Raw genomic sequence first — 20,319 nt, 5'->3', positions numbered from 1 at the left:
CGCTACCAGTCATCATAGCTTCAAAATTGTTGCGAATCTTGAGAAAGCATCAAGATGCAATAAGATGGACCATTGCCGACATCAAAGGAATTAGCCTAGCTATTTACATGCACCAAATCTTGTTGGAGGAGGGTGTCAATCTCACTATTGATACTCAACATCGATTAAAGCTGATAATGAAGAAGGTGGCGTGGAATGAAGTTATGAAACCTTTGGATGGTGGTATTATCTATCCTATATTTAATAGCAAGTGGGTTAGTCATACTCAGGTGGTGCCTAGGCGTACTGGTATATAATTGTGAAAAGTGACAACAACGCACTTTTGCCTACATGGTTGGCAATTGGGTGGCGTATGTGCGTTGATTACAGAAAGCCCAACACATGTATCAAAGCATATCACTTTCCGTTGATTTGGCTGGTGGTGCTTTCTACTCTTTCTTATATGGTTATTCAGGGTATAATCAGATTCCAATTGCACCTGAGGATTAAGAGAAGACAACCCTTACATGCCCTTTTGGTAAGCTTACATATAAGAGGATGCCATTTGTGTTATGTAATGCACTAACAACTTTCCAATGCTGCATGATGAACATATTTTTGGGCTTGGTCAAGCGAATTGTCGAGGTATTTATGGATGATTTTTCTATGTTAAGCGAGGTATTTATGGATGATTTTAGACTGTTTTTTAGAAGAACATGGATAGTGATGATGAATCTTGTGACCATGTTTGTAGTAAAATATCTTTTAGTTTCTTAGTGTAGCGTTAGAAGCGCGGTGATAACGTGTTGTGACCTATTTTAGTGAGGAAAAGAGAAAGTATGGCAAGAGAGAAATTTTGTGTGTTTTATGCCTAGCGCCTTTAGTTATAATAATAAATTGAACATGATTTCTTGCGTTGTAGATAATAAAATCATAAAAGAATAAAATATTGTAGTATCTAATTATAATATTATTATGAGAAAAAGAAACATACATCAAACAGATATCTGTTTCCTTCCTTCCCGTCAGCCGTCGTAGAGGCGCAGAGAAAACAAACCTTCCCTGACTGAAGCCGCTGAACTGCTCAACTCAAGGTCCGTCGCGAGATCTCTCCGTTTGGGTCCAATCGGTGACGGAAGTCGTGTCGCCAAGACAGACGATCCAGATCGCGATTCCTCTCCGTTTGGGATCGTGCGATCCGGAATGCAGCCCCGCCCTGATCCATTAGCCGATAATATGCAGAATTTGAATCTTAATCGGCCGCCTTCCATGCCTAATTCTGCCCCTCCTAGACCATCCCCTTTCGGCCAACCGCCGCCTTTTCCTTCATCAGCCCCTCCTGCTGCTGCACCACCTCCTTTTTCACGGCCCGGCCCTCCCCCGGCTGCATTTGCAAGACCTACAGCACCAGCACCGCGATCGGGGGCCCCGCAACCAACATTATCCCCTGCCACCACCCCGGTAAGACCCTCCGGGCCGCCCGTTGGCCAGCCTTCATCTTTTCCGTCTCGACCGCCTCCTGGGTCATTTCCTCCTGTGGGTGGGGTAGCTCCTGCTTCTGCGCCAACGCCAATTGGTCCAGTTTCGACGCCAGCGCTGGCATATCCTAGGCCAGGTCCTCAGAGCATGCCGCCTACGACTGCACCAGGTAGAATGATGAGTAATGGGCCGCCAATGTTTGGTTCCGGGGCTATGCCGGGTGGGCCTCGTTTCCCTCCGAGTGGAAATGCACCTCAACCACCTGTTGGGCATCCACCAGCAGTGGCACGGGCACCACCAACGGGTCCTCCACGAACTCCAACCATGCACTCTGTGCTGGGTGGTCCAGCAGTTAGTGGCCCACCAGGTCCTACTGTTCAGCAGCCACCACCATTTTCAGCAGCACCGCCATTTCCAGCAGCACCTCAACCATTGCGGCCACCACCTCCAGGTTCTCCCTATGGCTCACAGACGTGGCAAGTGCAACAAGGACAGGTGAGTGATTTATATTACTGATAGAATTGGACACTTACTGTATAAAGCGAAGGTATATTGCATACCGAAAAAGCGCCAAGGCGTAATGGCAATTATTATCTATTTTATGAGTAGTGATTGAAGGTTGAAACTTGTTTCCGTGCAAGAACAACATAAACCAATATAAGTTAACTGAAACTAGATAGATGTCTTTCCTCCTTCAGTACACATGATATATATTATCGCGTTGTAGCCGACCAAAGAAAAAAAATGAACTTGCTGATAAGTGTGAGCAAATCAACACACACTAACCACTGTGGACGCTTATCTTCATTATCCTCTGCTCGGCCCTCGATTTAAGTAAAAGCACTCTTTCTAGTGGATGCTTTCAAGTTTTTTGTTGACAGCTTGTATATAACAAAAGTACAATCACAATCCTTTTAAAATGATTAGTTATTTTCCTGTATTGTTATTTCTAAAACATTATGATTTAGTATGTTCAAGCATGGTGTTTTAATGTATAACCTTGTGTACTATTGTTTTCTTCTCTTTTGTTTTTCATTTAATTTATTAGGAAAATGCAATTATCAATTTCTTTTCTTTCCACCAATGCTTATGCAAATATGGTGGAACTTAGCGTTTTGATGGAGGAAAAAAGGATGAATGCATGAATTCGTTTCTTCTTACTTTGATTTGATTTCTGAAATTTTCTGAATGTCGGTAGGTGCCTCCACCTTCACATTTTCCGGGTTCTGCTCAACCACCTAGAATGTTTGGAATGCCACCCCCACCGTTACCAAATCAGTCCATGACTACTATCTCACCTGCTGGTCAAACTGGTACACCTTTGGCTGGTTCATCCAAGATTGATCCCACTCAAATTCCTCGGCCTATACCAAGTTCGTCGGTGCTCATTCATGAAACTCGTCAGGGCAATCAGGCAAATCCACCTCCGGTATTTATATATCCATAAACTTAAAAGAGTTTGATTACAATATTTGCTTTAGCTGTGTATCCTTAATACGTTTTTACTTCTGTACTCTCTTCTCTTTCTGGGTATGTAATTTCACTTTATTTTCATTGCACATATTTATGCTGCAAAGTATGTTTAAGCATGGTGAAAAAACTGGATATTGTTTATCCCTTGCGTTCTTCTGATTTCTTTATTATTTTGAAGCCTGCTACAACTGATTATATTGTCAGAGACACTGGGAATTGCAGTCCACGATACATGAGGTGCACCATCAATCAGGTTTGGGTTTAACTTTCATGAATTGGCTATTTGTTATTGTGTTCGTTTCTACTTTAATAAAAGTTTAGTAATGTTATTATGTTTTTGTCAATTTACCAGATACCATGCACTGGTGATCTTTTAACAACATCAGGGATGCTGTTAGCTTTGTTGGTTGAACCTTTTGCCCTTCCTCATCCAAATGAGGAACCAATCCAAGTACTTAATGATTTCTCTTTTCCATATATATATATATATATATTTTTTTTTTTTTTGAGAAAGAGATTATTTGGATGCAAACTAGGAAATAAAGCAACATAGAGCAACATAAGTGGTCAAAAGAACCACTGGGAATAGAGAAGAAAATGAAACCATAAAAGCTTAAAACCCAAGCAGAAGTAGCACTGCACCTGCCGGTCTAGCCCAATGTTAGTAAAAAGAAGTATGTGTAAACTCTGGTCAACTCTAGCCTATATGATCGTCAAATTCCTTAAAAACTCAATCCCACTCCAACAAATCTTCAAATACCCTATTTTCTTCACATCAGACCACCCCGAGCACAGTAAGAACGATGCAGCCCCACACAATCTAGCCTTTTTGCCCTTGAAAAAAATCATGTAGCTCTCGCATGGAAAGAGAAGCTGGCCTTGGAATAACCCAAATTAGATCAGCCTTCTTATACAGCTTGAACCAAAGACACATCATCACAGGGCAGTTGAGGAAGGTGTGATCCACCAGCTCATAATTTTCCTTGCACAAAATGCACCAACGAGGGGATAAACAGATGAGTGATCTCCTTTGAACCATATCATTAGCATTCATCTTAACCTGAGCAACTTCACCTCAGAGGAAGCTCTGGATTTCCAAATCAGACAATAGACAACTTAGTTGTTTCTTCTAACAATATGATAATTTATCAATCACTTTGTGAATCACGAATTCATTTCTGTTCTAATAAGAAACAGATTATGAGAATAGAATTAGTAAGATTCAACATCATTCTATGGAAATGAACAATTAGTCCACCAACAAAAAAAAAAAAAAAAAAAAAAAAAGCTGTCGTATCCTTCTAATCACTTTCAATTACACAGAAAATGCAGTTCCCTTGTCTACAATGGAGAGTGAAATGGAATTTCCGTACATATTGAGATCCACTATTCCGTACAAATTTAGACCCACGAAGAAACCCAAAATACTCTTCTCACAATAAATCTGCCTTGTTTCCCAATTTACTTTTGTAAATTCTAGTATTTCTTTCTATCTGAAAAAAAAGGGAGAATATTATTGTTCATAACCCACAAAGATGCCCAAAACACCCTTCTCACAATAAATCTGTCTCGTCTCCCAATTTACTTTTGTAAATTCTAGTATTTCTTTCTACCTGAAAAAGAGGATAAGCTAATGCACAAACCTTCCACAATTCTTTTTCCTCCACTAAAAGCACAATGTTCTCTATAATTATAAATGACCAAAACTTTGATCAATTAAACAATCAGAATTTTCATCGAACTATAATTGTAGTAATGAATTTTTTTGTTTTAGGTTGTGGATTTTGGTGAAAGTGGTCCCGTTCGATGCTCTCGTTGCAAAGGCTACATAAACCCTTTTATGAAGTTCATTGACCAGGGCAGGAAATTCATCTGTAATCTTTGTGGTGAGGAAGATTTCTCTCTGTTTGGTGTTGTGTGTGATCTTTTCTTTCAGTTCATTTGGGATCTCAAAACTTTTTCAAAGCAATGCTTTTGTTTGCTTTTCTTCTTCAAAGTGGTCCTGTTATTTTTTTCATGTTTTGTTTTTCTATTTCATCTTTTCAAGTTTCTGAATATTTTAGTAGGGCTGAGAGTATGTAATATACCATTCCTCTCTTGAAGGTCTCTACTGTGGTCTGTGGATTAAGGTGTAATCTATCTGCTCAATGTCTATTTATGCAAAAGCAGTGATCCTACAATGTATGCTATTTCTTCTGCAGGATTTACTGATGAGACTCCGCGTGACTACCACTGCAATCTTGGTCCAGATGGTAGACGTAGAGATGCTGATGAGAGGCCTGAGCTATGTAGAGGAACAGTTGAATTTGTTGCTTCAAAAGAATACATGGTTAGTTGATTATGAGATCTGCAATTATAACTTAAGTAAGATCACCACGTTTGGAAATACCTCCTTTATTTTCTATTTTAACAAAAGTATGCAAGACCTTCCTGGCATGGTTGGCACTTGCTAATAATGGTTGTGTATATTTCCAACACATTCATGGACTTTTTGAAGTCCAAAAAAAATCCACTCTTTCACCGTCTCTCTCTCACATGCGCACACACTGTTTTTCATCATTTATACAGGGTTTTGTTCATAACAGAAGTTTTTCTCTATTGACTCCTCGTTGACAGTATCAGCTGTTTAAAATGTCTTTTTAACCCCAATAGAAGAGCTTGTTCCCATTTTTTTTTTTTGGTAATGGATTTTAAACGACTGAACTAATTTTGCATTATTGACTAGAGTTCCCAACTAGAGTTGCAGTTCTTTAATTATTTGGCTTTGTAACACAGGTCCGTGATCCCATGCCAGCTGTGTACTTCTTCCTCATTGATGTATCCATGAATGCCATTCAAACTGGTGCAACTGCTGCAGCTTGCAGTGCAATCAGTCAAGTTATTGCTGATCTTCCGGTGAGTTATTTTGTCTATATGCATAATGTTCCTGTTTTACTTTCCTTACAGCATGTGATTGTGCTGTGTTATTTAAATGATTTTTTTTCTTTTTGAAAGAAGGGACCCATGCAGTGAAGTTCATTGTATTTATGTCTAAGCATTACGAATAACAAATGCGAAGAAAGAGATGCATCAGGACGATAGAAAGTTTTCCTGATTTTGTGTGTCATACACGGATGATGTTTTAGATACGATCCATGATGCCAAACCCGACATCTAGGATTAAGGCTGAATTGAGCAAATACATTGATGAGTCTGGTGGAAAACATGAATCATTTCTAACTTTAGAATGGGAAATCTTCAACTTTTCCTGCCTATTTGCTCTGCTCTTATTGTTCACCAGCTGCAATCACATAGTGCTTGTAACTTGTGAGAAGGTTTGCAGGATTCGCTGTTCTTGAACTTTCATGATTAAATCTCATAACTGGTTCTTGTTTTCTCCTAATCTCTTTGGAAATTCTGAAAGGATAAGACTAAACCTGTGTGGTAAAGTCATACAAGAGTTCACTGTGAGCACTGCATTTAAGTATCTCATGTCTGTTTTTGTTAGAAGCTCCAAAGAGATATCCTCCCTGGTAGCTTTTGTTGGCCTTGAGTTTGGAATCATATTGTTTCTTTGTTTACTTAAATAGCATTTTGATTGACAGGCTGTTGCACTAATAAGCAAAAATATGAGTTTACCTCAATAGCTATTTACTAATATGTTCCTAATATTGACGAGAATTCATGTGACCAACCAATCTCGTTAGACTATGGAAAAGACAAAGGATATAATGGTGATGATTAAATATTAGCTAGAGTTCATTTGCGTCCTCATTTACTTGCACATTTTCATTCTTTATGACCTCAGCCCTGTTTTGACAAGATGTACGTATCTGTGTGCATGCATGCATGTTTTTATATTTTTATGAGAATGTTTGTGTGCAAGTGAAATTGTGAATGCATGCTAGTTGCTCAATTCATTTTCCCAAGGCCTGCAGTAATTGGTTATACTTTCAATGAAACAATGTTAGCCAGAATTTTGGATGAGTCGGGTGTTGATGTATTTATTATTGCAGGAAGGTCCTCGGACAATGGTGGGAATTGCAACATTTGACTCAACGATCCATTTTTACAATTTGAAACGTGCATTGCAGCAGGTCAATATAATTTTTATTTCTCTTTTTGTTTTGGTAATGCATTTATTTTTTTTTATATATAAAATCAGTTATTAAAGTTGAAGAGCATAGAATGAACTCTGATACATATGCAGTCTACTGTGAATTCTACAAATTATTTGCATAAAAATCTGCGTGCTTCTTACTTCTCTGTGTATAAAATTAAATGTGACTTTTGATGCCTTTGTTTTCAACATGTTGCCTTTGTGATGAGTAAATGATTTTGTAACTTGGAATGTCCACATATGCTATGTACTATAGGTGATACTTGGAAATACTATGTACTATAGGTGATACTTGGAAATAGAAATTTATACCAAAGAGGTGGAGGACCTTGATGTTGGTTTTATTCTTTTAGACAGGTTGGGTGAAAAGAGATTGTTGCATTCATGAATAGACTATAGGAAATGATCCAAACGGTGTTTTTTTTCAGTGAATGAATTTGATTATTTTGGGGATTTGTGTGTGTGTGTGTGTGTGTGTGTGTTCCTTCTTTGTTGAGTGAATATTATGCTTAATGCCAGTGTCATCTCAGAGTGCCGATATTTATAGGTGATAATAGTGAAAGGACCAGGATGTGTACAAAGTTACGAACTAATAGATTTTTAATCAAAGTGAACCATGCATCAACAGAAGCACATACTATAAAACCAAAGATTTGGTAGGATGAAAGGTGCTCAAGGAGCAAATTGAAACGTGGTGAAATTACAGGTAGTGAAATCAGAGTGGAAGAAGATTGATGAGAAAACTATAGATTTGCCTTTCTTTACAATAAATGATGTGTTGCTTTACACCTTTCATATTCTGCAGAGTTAGAATTCTTTCTATTAGAATCAATTTTTCTTATACCTATAGAAAGTTGATGACAAGTTCTAGGTATACAGATCTGGGAACATGCCTTTTAAAATTCCAGTGAGTAGATGAAACGGTGGATAATTTTTGCTACTAGTACCAGTTTCAATCGTCACTCTAATTTTTCCATTTATGATTTGTAGCCAAATTGTTTTCCTTTTTTATTTTTATTTTTCTAACCATCTGAGTTTAATTGTATGAATTATTTTCCTTTTGTTTTACAAGATTTGGCTAAATAACCATTAATTTTTATGGCCCTGGCTTCTATTTTTTTCCCAAACAATTATTTTTAAAAGGTCTCACACTGTGGTCCAATATATGTTTGCAGCCTTTGATGCTTATTGTTCCTGATGTGCAAGATGTTTACACTCCTCTGGAGACTGATGTAGTTGTCCAGCTTTCTGAGGTCAGCAGCTGTTATTTTTTCCCTTTTGTGAAATGTATTGAGTAGTTGTGCAGTCTTTGAACTGCTGATTTAACAACAATCAGCCATATGTCAGTCTGGCATCTTAATTATTAAATTTCTACATGCCTCTTATTAAATTTAGTTTTTCTTTTGTTGTGGATTCTTAGTGCCGCCAACATTTGGAGCAATTGTTGGAAAGTATTCCAACCATGTTTCAAAACAGTAAAATTGCTGAATCAGCCTTTGGTGCAGCAATCAAGGTATGTCGTATCGTGTGACACTGTTGTGTGTACTGAACTTTTATGGTGGTTGCGGTTTGCTATTTCATTTTTAAATACAGAACTTCAGGTGCAAATGGATATGAATTCATGAAACATGCGATGAATAGATGTGCTATGCATAATATGCTTGACGTTGATACTATGAAGCTCTATACCAACTACTATGAGTGGATTGTACATGTCATTTTTGTTCATCTAGTTCTTTGTAGGTTCCTTGTCTGAAGCTGAGTATAATGAGAAAGGCAAGAAGATATTTGATGCTTTAATAGTTGAATAACCCAAGGCAAATAATATACTTGTAAGAATTAATATGATGGGCTAAAATATTCCAGATAATTAATCTATACTCATTCTTTTGCATGCAAAGTCTAAGAGATTTTTGGAATAATATTTATTAAATACAAGTAATCAAATAAACTTTTGGCGTAGATGCTTCCATGACCTAGCTGACTGGATCAAAGTTTTGTTCTTGCCAAATACTGATCAACTTTCTTATTGTTCCTCATTTTGTGGTGAACATGCCAATTTATAAGTGATAATGCATGATGAGCTTTGAGGAGAGATTATTGGAGCTGGTGTCATATGTGGTATCCTGACTGGTTTGGCTATCAATTGCTTTACTTCCTGTCTAAACACCCTTAGATAGATATCAGTCAAAACTTAGATTGGAGTCTTTGGATTTCAATAGTTGTCAGACCAACACGCACAGTGAACCCATTATTTGAGCTGTTAAACCTGCCATTAGTGTTAAAAATGACAATTCTCTTTTCTGCTGGTCATTGAACACTAGACCTAAGACATTAATCTGCCGTGCTGCATTCATCTTGATGGTCTAGTCTAGCAACAGAATAATTAATACTCTATGATTTGCACGTATTTTTTTATATACGTATTGATGTTTAAATTCATTGCCTCATTGTTCATTTTTGTTTTCTTCCTTGCCTAGGCTGCTTTCTTGGCAATTAAGAGTACTGGAGGGAAACTTTTGGTGTTTCAGTCAGGCAAGCTCATATCCATATATCTACTTATGGTGCATCCTTTGTGGTTTCCTTTTCCTTTATAAACACGTTCATATATTATTGCAAGCAAAGAATGAAAAACAACATGCTTGAGGCTGCAGTTGCTTCATATCATAGACAAAACAAAGGACTGAGATCTGTTAAAGGATCTTAAGAGACAGTGGAGAATCGCATAAACATTAGTAGTTTCGCAAGAGAAATTTTGGAAAATGCATTTTTGTTTCGTGTAGTTTCAGTCACTATTATTACCTTGTTCTTATTTTGTAAAGATAAACAACATATCTAGTCAGGAATCAGAAAATTAACCTAGAACATATATTTCAAAGTTGTTGATGTTCCTAGTGATCATGTAAGCTTTTTCTTTGGGATAACTTGTTCATTTCATGCTATCAGTCAACTTGAATTCCAGCTAAATGACAAAGATATTTACTATTATCATTATTTGTCCTGTATACCTTTTTTTGGTTGGCATCCTGTATATCTTTTATAGACCTTTTTTTTGTGTGTGAAATCTACTATAGAATTTGTATGCATGTCCATTTTCGCATTTGCATCTTCTTTTTCTTTTACAGGATATACCTGATTTATTGGCATCTGAGTGTAGTAATGTTTATGTTGTCTGCAGTGTTGGCATCAACTGGAATTGGAGCGCTCTCTGCTAGAGAAGCTGAAGGAAGAGCTAATATATCTTCAGCTGATAAGGTACGAATACCCTCTAGATTTGTTATTGTACACCATTTGGGTGGTTTAGATCAGTGGTCCTGTGACCCAGTTACTATTAAGAAAAAAGCTCATTACATCCTTGAGGTCACAAAATGAAATTATTAAGGAATTGAACTCATGGTTATGAAAAGCCCAATAACCAAATGCTTATTTCCTTATGAATGTCCGTGCTGGTATTTTCTTTTAGGACACAGTTATTTCTTTAGTGAAATCTGAAATGCTCATTTACAGCTATAAGGCAAAACCCACTCTACAGAAAGGACAAAGAAAACCACAATTCTTGCTCCATTATCTCTCATTCGAAATATATGTTACATTAATCTGAATAGGAAAAGATAATTCATAGTTATGTATCTCAAAAGATGAGAAAATACTAAATGATTATTTACAAAAATTATTTTTGTAATTCATGTTGACATATTAAATCAGGAAGCCCTCATGTCTAGGTCTTACTTTCATTGGATTTTGTTCCCGCCTATAAGAACTTTTTGAGGACAGATATTCAATGAATATGAAATACAGCTTTTCTCGAATTTTTGAACCCCAAGATTTGGAAAATTAGGTGGACATGCAGATGCACTTGGATAATTATTACAAATGAAATTGACATATCAGGTCTTTGTATACTTTGTTAAAGATGATTTGCATAATGCTATGTGGCCATAACTATCATCCATTGAATTATACTCTCTATTGAGCAGTCGATTCTTTTAATTGTCTTGGTAGTCTTGGTATTATGTTTTGTTTGTTTAAACTTTAACTGCATTTCAGGAGCCCCATAAATTACTCCAACCAGCTGACAAAACTTTAAAGACAATGGCAGTTGAATTTGCTGAATATCAGGTAAGTCTTTTACTAATTATTTCCCCTTAATGGTCAGTTAACATATTGATGACACTTCTATACTGACTGAGATTATTAGTGGTAATTAACAAGTTGTTAAGCATAATTTATTTGGGTGATTACTTTTTTTTTTTTTTTTTTTTTTTTTTTTTGCAAAAAATGTTCCAGGTTTGTGTCGACTTATTTATCACTACCCAGTCATACATAGACATTGCTTCTATCTCTGTCATCCCAAGAACAACTGGAGGGCAGGTACTAATGAATTTGCTTCTGTTACTTCCCATACATATGGCATGAAATTTCGACTTCTTGTCATTTTGGTTGAGGGTTTTCTCTTATGAAATTTTGTCATTTTTTCTTATTTCTAATCTACATATCCACCATCTAAAATAAATCTGTGTTGTCAGATTTGAGAAGCATCTGCCACTTGTAACTATAGATCATTTACACATGGTAGTCTAACTATTTGGGTTATCATTTCAGGTTTACTATTATTATCCCTTCTCAGCTGTCTCTGATCCTGCAAAGCTCTACAACGATCTTAGATGGAATGTCACAAGGCCTCAAGGTTTTGAGGCGGTGATGCGTGTAAGATGCAGCCAGGTAAGTTTCATTGAACAGCCTCATTCTCCTGTTTTAGCTGATGACTGGTTATCGTTCTCTCAATAGATTATTCTAGCAGGATAAGTTTGTTTTCATCATTTTCAGGGTATCCAAGTTCAAGAGTACCATGGAAGCTTTTGCAAACGTATTCCTACGGATGTTGACCTACCTGGGGTTTGTACATATTCTACAAAATCCCTTACTACCAACACGTCAGACTGTGTTTTTTTCTTACTTATCATATATTTTCCATGGAAGTTAAAATCCCCTAACCCCTGGTTGTGTTGACCGACAATGGTAGTAAAATCAAGATTTTTTCAATCTGAAAGAAAATTAGTCTTGATGCTCAATCATTGCTCCTTTGTCTAGTTTTCAGTTTTCTGGTTTTCATTTTCCTCAGCCTCTCTCTACATATCTCCTTTCTTTGCCTTTTTCATTATGCCTTGAAAAGAGTGACAGTGGCTCTTATATAAATCATGACCAATCCCTTCTGTCATGCAGATTGACTGTGACAAAACTATTATGGTGACCTTAAAACATGATGATAAATTACAGGATGGCTCAGAATGTGGTTTCCAGGTAAATTTTAATTTTTCTGCTTTCCCCTACCAAATGCAGTAGCTGTGAATATATCTTTTGATCTTTTTCTTGAATCTTTACTACTAATCTGATGACGACACCTATCTCTGCAGCTGCATGTTTCATTGTTTAGTCATATATATATATATATATATATATATATTTTTCTTTTTTCTTTTATATGCTTCATTATAAATTAATTATAGTATTTTTGTTATCCAGTGTGCCGTTTTATACACATCTGTGTATGGCCAACGGAGAATTCGAGTTGCGACTTTATCTCTGCCATGCACAAGTATGCTAAGTAATCTGTTCCGTGCTGCTGATTTGGACGCTCAGTTTACATGTTTCATGAAGCAAGGTATTAAATTATATGCTGTTCTTCTTTGTTGCTTTCTTTCTTTATGCTCATTTTCCCTGTTGTAATTATTGTTTTCTCAATTAAGCCCAGGCACTTAAATTTGTGAATTTTATTATGAAAACATTGTCTTTAACTTCTCTTTAATTATTCACATCTGGTAGTTTGAAATGCAGATGTATAATTCTCTTTCTTTGCGTTCCTTTTCACTTTCTGCATCCTGCCAACATATTATTTATTACGATTGCAGTTTGTTAGTACATTCTGTCTAATTGAATTTGGATGAATTCTGACAATAAGTCCTGTTTAAATATTGTCTATAGCGGCAAACGAAATCCCTTCAAGTCCCCTCTTGCGTGTACGGGAACAAGTGACAAATCTGTGCATCAGTAGTCTGCTTTCATATCGTAAATTTTGTGCTACTGTATCATCTTCTGGACAGCTTATTCTTCCGGAGGCACTGAAGCTCCTGCCTCTATACACCCTTGGTATATTATTTCTGCTTATTTATTAATAGATATGATAAAGGCTCTGTTCTGATTGATAAAATCCCAAGGGAAAGGCATGCCTCTTCCATTGTGGAAATATATTGCACAGAATCATCACTTAGCTTCTTAGAGATTTTGTACATATATTGATACATTTGATGCTCGTGTTTGTTTTTCAGCATTAATCAAAAGTACGGGGCTACGAACTGATGGAAAAATAGATGAGCGGTCCTTCTGGATCAATCATGTTTCTTCCCTTTCTGTTCCTTTGGCAGTTCCATTGGTGTACCCCAGAATGGTGGCTATTCATGACTTAGAATCAAAAAAGGTGCGTCATTTAGCTTCTTGTTCAACTCTTTGAGGTATGCATTTCATAATCACTGGTAGCTTCCATCAATGAACAGGAGGGTGATGAGTCTCTAATTCCTCTGGTGATTCCGCTTTCTAGCGAACATGTGAGTGACGAGGGAATTTATCTTCTCGAGAATGGCGAGGACTGTTTAATATATATTGGGAACTTGGTAGATTCTAGAATTTTGCAACAACTGTTTGGAATCGCCTCTGCTGATGAACTTCCTACTCAGGTAGCCTTACTTTTTGGTTTCTTATCTTCTGCCCGACATAATTGTAAATTACAATTGCCAACTTTTTCTCTTGGGACCTGTTTTGGTTCACTAGAATGAGAGGGCTGGATGCTTATTTCACCTTTTTATAACGAGGCTTAATTCATTATTCATCACTATTTATTGTCTTCATATTTAAAATGTAAATTGTATATGATCTTTGAGATTTTGATAAATGAGGGTGCATGAGTTGACTTCATTCTCTTGGACTCTTTCGCGCAGTTTGTGTTACAGCGGTATGATAATCCATTATCGAAGAAGCTGAATGATGTGGTAAATGAAATACGGCGCCAGAGATGTTCCTACCTTCGGTACGACTGATTATTTTTCATTAGTGATTCCTTGTTTGTGATGAATAAATAAGTTGCAGCGTTTGTATTCAGGTTTTGATGTTTTCATCTAAAATAGTGATGATTTCTAATTTGTCTTATTTTTGTGCAGCTTAAAATTATGCAAGAAAGGAGATCCATCAGGTAATGAACGAGACAACTACTATCCCTACAACTTGTCTCTTACGAAGTAGATGGTTTATATATTATTTATAGTTTTTCATTAGGTATTGAATTATCTTTCCCCGTAGGAACATTGTTTTTCTCATATATGGTCGAAGACCAGAGTCCGAATGGCCCCTCCTATGTTGAGTTTCTGGTACACGTCCATCGGCAAATACAGATAAAAATGGCGTCATAACTGCTTACGCTTCTTTGGTTTGAATTACGAGTTTTGAGCCAGCTTGTTGATAGAGTACACATGGATTCAACGGATAGAAGAAAAATTAGACGCTTGCTATACACACATACTCGGGGATCATCCCGCAAAGTATGTATACGTGAAGAGCAAGTAGAGCTGAGTTTTGCTATGATAGGTCCGTAGGAAGACACTACTGTTAATAAATACAAAGCGTATTTCTGTATTTCAGTTGCCCCGACTCGAATTCTTTTCTCGACATCTCCCTTTTCCATTTATTTATGTAGTGTGAAAATAACCCTTATAAGGTTAATGGTGGGAGAAAGAAAAATGTATAAACAGGATGGTTGTTCTACCGAATGTTTGAACTACTTTTTATTGTTTTTATTTTTTATTTTTTGGAACAGAGATTCTACTTTTGTAGTCGAACCGGTTACCTTTTTTGTTATAAGTCGTCCAAAAGCTAGTTACTTTCCATTTGTAACATGGTTGATCACTTTCCATTGTGGAAAAACACTACAAGTTTTGAGGATTTTGTAAATTCTAAGCAAATGTATGCCAGTCGTTAGTAAAAAGAAAAACCAATTCGAGTCTATAGGTAATTAAAACTAAACAAATTCAAAGAATGTCTGTTTTTCCGTCTAAATAACATACCTCGTGTTTAAAACTCAAATCCTCTTACTAGCATAGGTCTGAAAAGCACTTGTGCTTGCATCTTTATTGGTAACATTTTTTTCTAGGGCTCCTGTAAAAAGTATTTGATAAGTACTTTTTTCAAAAAAAAAAAAAAACGATATTATTTATACTAAGAGCAACTCCACCTCTAAAAAATGCACCGGCACCCAGCCCATTTAATCTACTTAATGAACAGCGATTGACCTCAATGAATAGTAATTAGCCAAATGCATCTCCACCCCTAAAAAATGTGCTCGCACAAAGTCTAAAAAAATGAGCTGACACAAATGCATCTCCACCCTTACAAAATGCACTGGCACTCAACCCATTTAAAATATTATTATTTTTTTAATAAAATAATAAAAAAATTAGTTTTAATTTCGGATATGATTTTTAACCAATCTTGTCACGCTAAGTGTTCTTATCCGAAAGTATTATTTTGTGGATAGATTTCCGATAAGATTTTCAACCAATCCCGATAGGCCACGTGTCACTATCTGTTTACAATAATTTAGCCAAGATTTCAATAAGATTTTCAACCAATCCCGACACGCTATGTGTCACTATTTGTTTACAATAATTTAGCCAAAATTTTCAACCAATCGCGTAGTACCACGTGACATTTTACAGAACCTCATCCTTTCTTTTTCTGTCCATATAAACCATACGTCTATCCTCATTTATACACCAAACTCAATCCTTATTTTTTAGCTCAAAATCCTTCTTCATCTTTTTTAGCTAGGAATGTGAACTTAGCCTAACAAAACATTATTATTATTAGAAAAATTTTATTAACACTCTAAAATCTTCATTTTACACTTTAAATATTTTATATTTAAAAAAAAAAAAACAAGGTACAAAATTAAAATTTTACAGTTCTAGTAACACTTTCTTATTATTATTATTATTATTATTATTTTGGTGGGTCAATTATCATTGGTTGTATTATTATTATTTTTTTTTCGTCAAATCATAGTATTAGAAACTTTGCAAACTTGCTCTCGGTACGCGCCATCGCCATCTTCTTCCGTAATATTAGGGTTCACAGAGAGGGGGAAAACAACTGCAATCAGTCTATTAGGGTTCGGGTTTTGGAGCTATAACCAGAACTTTCGTACCCATTTGCCTCAATTTCATCACCATGTCTTTCCTTGAAGAATTCAACGCCAGTAATCTCTCTCTCTCTCTCTCTCATTTTACTGTCTCAACATAACTCTCTTTGAATTTCAGCTTCAATTTGATTTTATGCAATTGAGAACCAATCAATTATATTACTTTGTCAGATAATTATTTTCTGTATCAATTAAGTGAATTGGGCTTCAATTTTTGTGTGAGATAAAATGGTTTATTTTTGTTTAATTTCAAGGTTTTAATCTTTTGTGGGAAACAAAAACTTGGTTTGGAGGTTGAAGAAAATGTTCAGAAACCCAAATTAACGAAAACAAACCAACACATCAAATTAACGTGAATAACAGTCTTAAACCGCACTCTTCCTCTATCTAAACATACAGCATCAAGAAATTTCCTCCGAAAGACTTGGAATCCGGAGGCAGTAATGAATCGAATAACACGACTGTTATCCAAGGAACTTCAAATCTCTGGTTCTCTTTTACAATTCAAAGTAATGCTTTCACTGCACATCTTCATAAAATGTCTCATTCGTTGTTTTCCAAACCCTCTGAAATCTATGCTGAAAATATGAGTGAGTGCAAATTATCTGTACAGATAGGAGAGAAACTTTTCATAGATATCTCTCCCTCATTTTCTGTTTTCACTTTCACAGATTTGGAATCTCTGCCTAATATTTTGGCTAAGAATTATTCGGTGATGCGCACTCTAGATCAAAGTTTACAAGGTATGCTCTGGCGTACTTTCTGGTTGACGATAACTTCTAATAGAATTGTCTCCCGAATTTTTCATATTTTACTTTTATTGGTGTATTCTTTTCATTAATATAGAATATGGAAACCTGTCAAAGTAAAATGCTTTGTGGGGGTTGTCAAGTAAAATGCTGTTTCTTATGTATATGAACAGATATCCAGAGACAAAATGAACAACGCTGCGAACAAGAAATTGAGGACATAAAGCGTGAAATTAAGTCTGGGAATATTACACCTGATACTTCCCTTGTTAGATTCTCAGATGAGGCTCTTGATGAGCAGAAGCACAGTGTTGGGATTGCAGACGAAAAGGTTCTTTTGGCTGTACGGGCATATGATCTGGTACATGGAGCTGCATCTTGCCATATACATACTGCACTTGGTTGTTTTCCAGATTTTAGAGTTTTTTTTATTTTATTTTATATTTCTCTGAATATTTATTTGAAATTCTGTAATAATATTCAGGTGGATACACACATACAACAACTTGATCAGTACTTGAAAACTTTTGAGGAAGAGCTGCGTGGTACTCTACTGTTATTATTTTTCCACCTTGTCGAGTCTTTGAATTTTGCAGTTTATACTATACGGTTCGTCTTTTATTTTACAGTTAAGATTGCCATATGAGGACATAATTATTTCTTCCTTAGGCATTTATTTTCCCTAATTTTGTTTGGTGAATTGGTTTATGGCAGAAAGAGATAGTGCTGCCGCAAGTGCCTTGCCTGCTCCAAATCCCGATAGTGGTGCAAAATCTGGAAAGAGTAGTGAAGGCGGTAGAGGAGGGCGTAAGAAGTATCTACCTATTCTTAATGTTTCATTTATTATATTCTTTTGAGTTGATTTTCTGATTTCATGCTTCTACCTTCCTCTTAGCTAAAATTAAGCACTTCTAGAAAGCATCCATGTTTGAGTTATAGATGCTCGACACTAGAGCTCTTTTTACTGTTAACTGCGGGGTTTTGAAACTACTTTCCTGCCTTCATGTTTTGGGAATGTTTCGTTGGCATGAAATGTGAAGTATATATGTTCTCATTTTGTTCTCTCTGGAACCTAGTGATGCTTTTTATTCCTTCCAGAACAAGACTAGCAACAGCCGCAGCAGCAGCAGCAACTGCATCTGTCAATCCTACTGCTATGGATTTAGATATACCAGTGGATCCAAATGAACCCACGTACTGTTTATGCAACCAAGTTAGCTACGGGGAGATGGTTGCATGCGAGAACCCCAATGTATGCAATTTTCCCCTTTTCTATATTTTCTCTTGTTTAAAAGTCTTTTTCAACTTTATTACCTAATTTTAGTTTTTTTCCACCAACAGTGCAAGATAGAGTGGTTCCATTTTGGGTGTGTTGGTCTGAAGGACAAACCAAGAGGAAAGTGGTATTGTACAGATTGTGCTGCATTGAAACCTCGCCGGAAAGGCAAATGATGATGCCGAGTACTTGTTACAGGAACCTTGTTGTAGTCAGTGATCTTAAGTCTAGCGCCCCAGTGGTACTAATTGTTTTGATTTGAAATTACTGGTCTTGGAAACCATTTCTAATCACTCTCTAGTTTAGGAAGTCATAGTAATTATGGACCAATAAGAATGGAGTTTTTATTTACAGTATTGATAATTAATGATAGGAACTTCTTTCTGACTCCATAGTTTTAGGAGTACATAGAAGAATCCCTATCTTAAGAAGTACTAAAAAAAATTTGTCCGTGCGTTGTGCGAAATTAGAAATCGTATGAAAGAGGCATAAAAGATTGCTTCCTCATTTTCTTTCTTTCCTTACTGAGGATCGTCCATGGATTTTCCAGAACACCCAAGATTTTCTTTCAGAAATTGAAATGACATGCCCCAGCCGACTTTCAAGGTTATTTTTAAGGCAAGCGATCCCAACCGCCAAACATTCATGACCAGATGGAATATAAGCTTGCAATGGTAAATTTCCATACTGGAACATCCAGAATAGCTTTGCCCACTACAGATGGAATATAAGCTTGCAATGGTAAATTTACATACTGGAACATCCAGAATAGCCACAAGAGGATAGGATATTGTTTATCTGAAACCCAATTCATCAAAACATAGAAGGTTGATTCCATTCCAATGGAAATCATAATACCAGAACACACCTCCGCCCGCCACTGCTGACAACCATTTGAGCACTGCCTTGGTTGGTGCCCGACCTGAATCGCTTTTAGCCAACTCCATTCCATTTGCCGGCACTGGTCGTCCCTGTTCTGGTAATTTAATTCACTAATTCTTTCTTTCGTTTTTTATTGTTGATAAAATTGGGGTTGTATTGATGGTTAATCCTTGTTTTAATCTTCAAAAGTTTTAATCTTTTGTTTCTTAAATTGGAAACAAAATTGATTATTGCATATGAGTGCCAAAGTAATTGCAGATACCACCTTTCTCCTATCTCTCATGGCTTTGTATTTGGCCGTAAGCATTGATCCAAGAACCATAGTGAAAATGGCGGGATCAATGCTTACGGCCAAATATAGAACCATAAGAGATAGGAGAAATGTGGGATCTACAGTGACTCTAGCACTCATATGCAATAATCAATTTAAAGAAACAAAAGATTAAAACTTTTGACGATTAAAACTAGGATTAACCATCAATACACCAATTTTATCAGCAATAAAAAAACGAAAGAAAGAATTAGTGAATTAAATTACCTGAGCAGGGACGACTGGTGCCGGCAAATGGAATAGAGTTAGCTGAAAGCGATTCATGTCGGGCACCAAACCAAGGCAGTGCTCAAATGGTAGTGGTGGACGGTAGAGGTGGGCACGGTGCGGTTCGATGTGGTTCCACCCCTAAATTGGAACCGGAACCGAAATATATTAACGGTTCGATTCGGTGCGGTTCTACTTAAATTTATGACTAGAACATTACGGTTCGGTCTACACCGGTTCCGATTCGGTTCTTGCCGGTTTACGGTTCCTAATAATAAATTATTTGAACACCAAATCATTATGCATTCAAATACATCTTCTAAAACTGATTACATAAAGTTGCATACAACACATCTTTTTTAATGCAAATGTCTTTGGTAGTGGCACCAAGTCAACAAAAAGAGACAACTAAAATACATATGCACTGGTCAATCAGTCAACAAACAAAAAAATGATGAAACAAATTGCAAGTTTTCAGACTTCAGAGAGCAAGCAAGAAGCAGCAGCTCCTGTACACAATTTTTCAACCTATTTTTCAACCTATTATACCATGACATGTGTGTGTATATATAATTTATTTATTTATTATTAATAAAACGG

At 36.4% G+C, this 20,319-nt stretch overlaps 2 protein-coding genes across 4 annotated transcripts; both read left to right on the top strand.

Moving 5' to 3' along the window:
- Positions 1 to 939: 939 nt before the first annotated feature.
- LOC137737419 (protein transport protein SEC24 C-like) lies at positions 940 to 14,893 on the top strand. The gene is made up of 24 exons (XM_068476880.1): positions 940 to 1,953; positions 2,657 to 2,887; positions 3,110 to 3,184; positions 3,284 to 3,382; positions 4,706 to 4,817; positions 5,133 to 5,260; positions 5,707 to 5,826; positions 6,927 to 7,007; positions 8,206 to 8,283; positions 8,451 to 8,543; positions 9,511 to 9,565; positions 10,209 to 10,285; positions 11,078 to 11,149; positions 11,318 to 11,401; positions 11,633 to 11,752; positions 11,858 to 11,926; positions 12,254 to 12,331; positions 12,554 to 12,692; positions 13,013 to 13,177; positions 13,357 to 13,505; positions 13,582 to 13,761; positions 14,023 to 14,111; positions 14,242 to 14,273; positions 14,381 to 14,893. The coding sequence occupies exons 1-24, from the start codon at positions 1,183 to 1,185 to the stop codon at positions 14,488 to 14,490; spliced, it is 3,207 nt and encodes a 1,068-aa protein (XP_068332981.1). The 5' UTR covers positions 940 to 1,182; the 3' UTR covers positions 14,491 to 14,893.
- Positions 14,894 to 16,122: 1,229 nt separating this feature from the next.
- Positions 16,123 to 18,806, top strand: LOC137737804 (PHD finger protein ING1). Of its 3 annotated transcripts, none has more exons than XM_068477362.1 (7): positions 16,123 to 16,331; positions 16,946 to 17,017; positions 17,197 to 17,384; positions 17,508 to 17,568; positions 17,738 to 17,837; positions 18,122 to 18,275; positions 18,365 to 18,806. In XM_068477362.1, exons 1-7 carry the CDS (start codon positions 16,304 to 16,306, stop codon positions 18,473 to 18,475), a joined length of 714 nt encoding a protein of 237 aa, XP_068333463.1. In that variant the 5' UTR covers positions 16,123 to 16,303; the 3' UTR covers positions 18,476 to 18,806. The 3 variants fall into 3 exon arrangements, with proteins under 3 accessions (XP_068333463.1, XP_068333465.1, XP_068333464.1); XM_068477363.1 differs by lacking the exon at positions 16,123 to 16,331 and adding an exon at positions 16,382 to 16,783; XM_068477364.1 differs by lacking the exon at positions 16,946 to 17,017.
- Positions 18,807 to 20,319: the final 1,513 nt, after the last annotated feature.

Source organism: Pyrus communis, chromosome 6 (genome assembly GCF_963583255.1).
Source record: "Pyrus communis chromosome 6, drPyrComm1.1, whole genome shotgun sequence".
Lineage (NCBI taxonomy): Eukaryota > Viridiplantae > Streptophyta > Magnoliopsida > Rosales > Rosaceae > Pyrus > Pyrus communis.
Note: the sequence above shows the minus strand (reverse complement) of the source record. Positions and strands in the feature narration are given on the sequence as shown.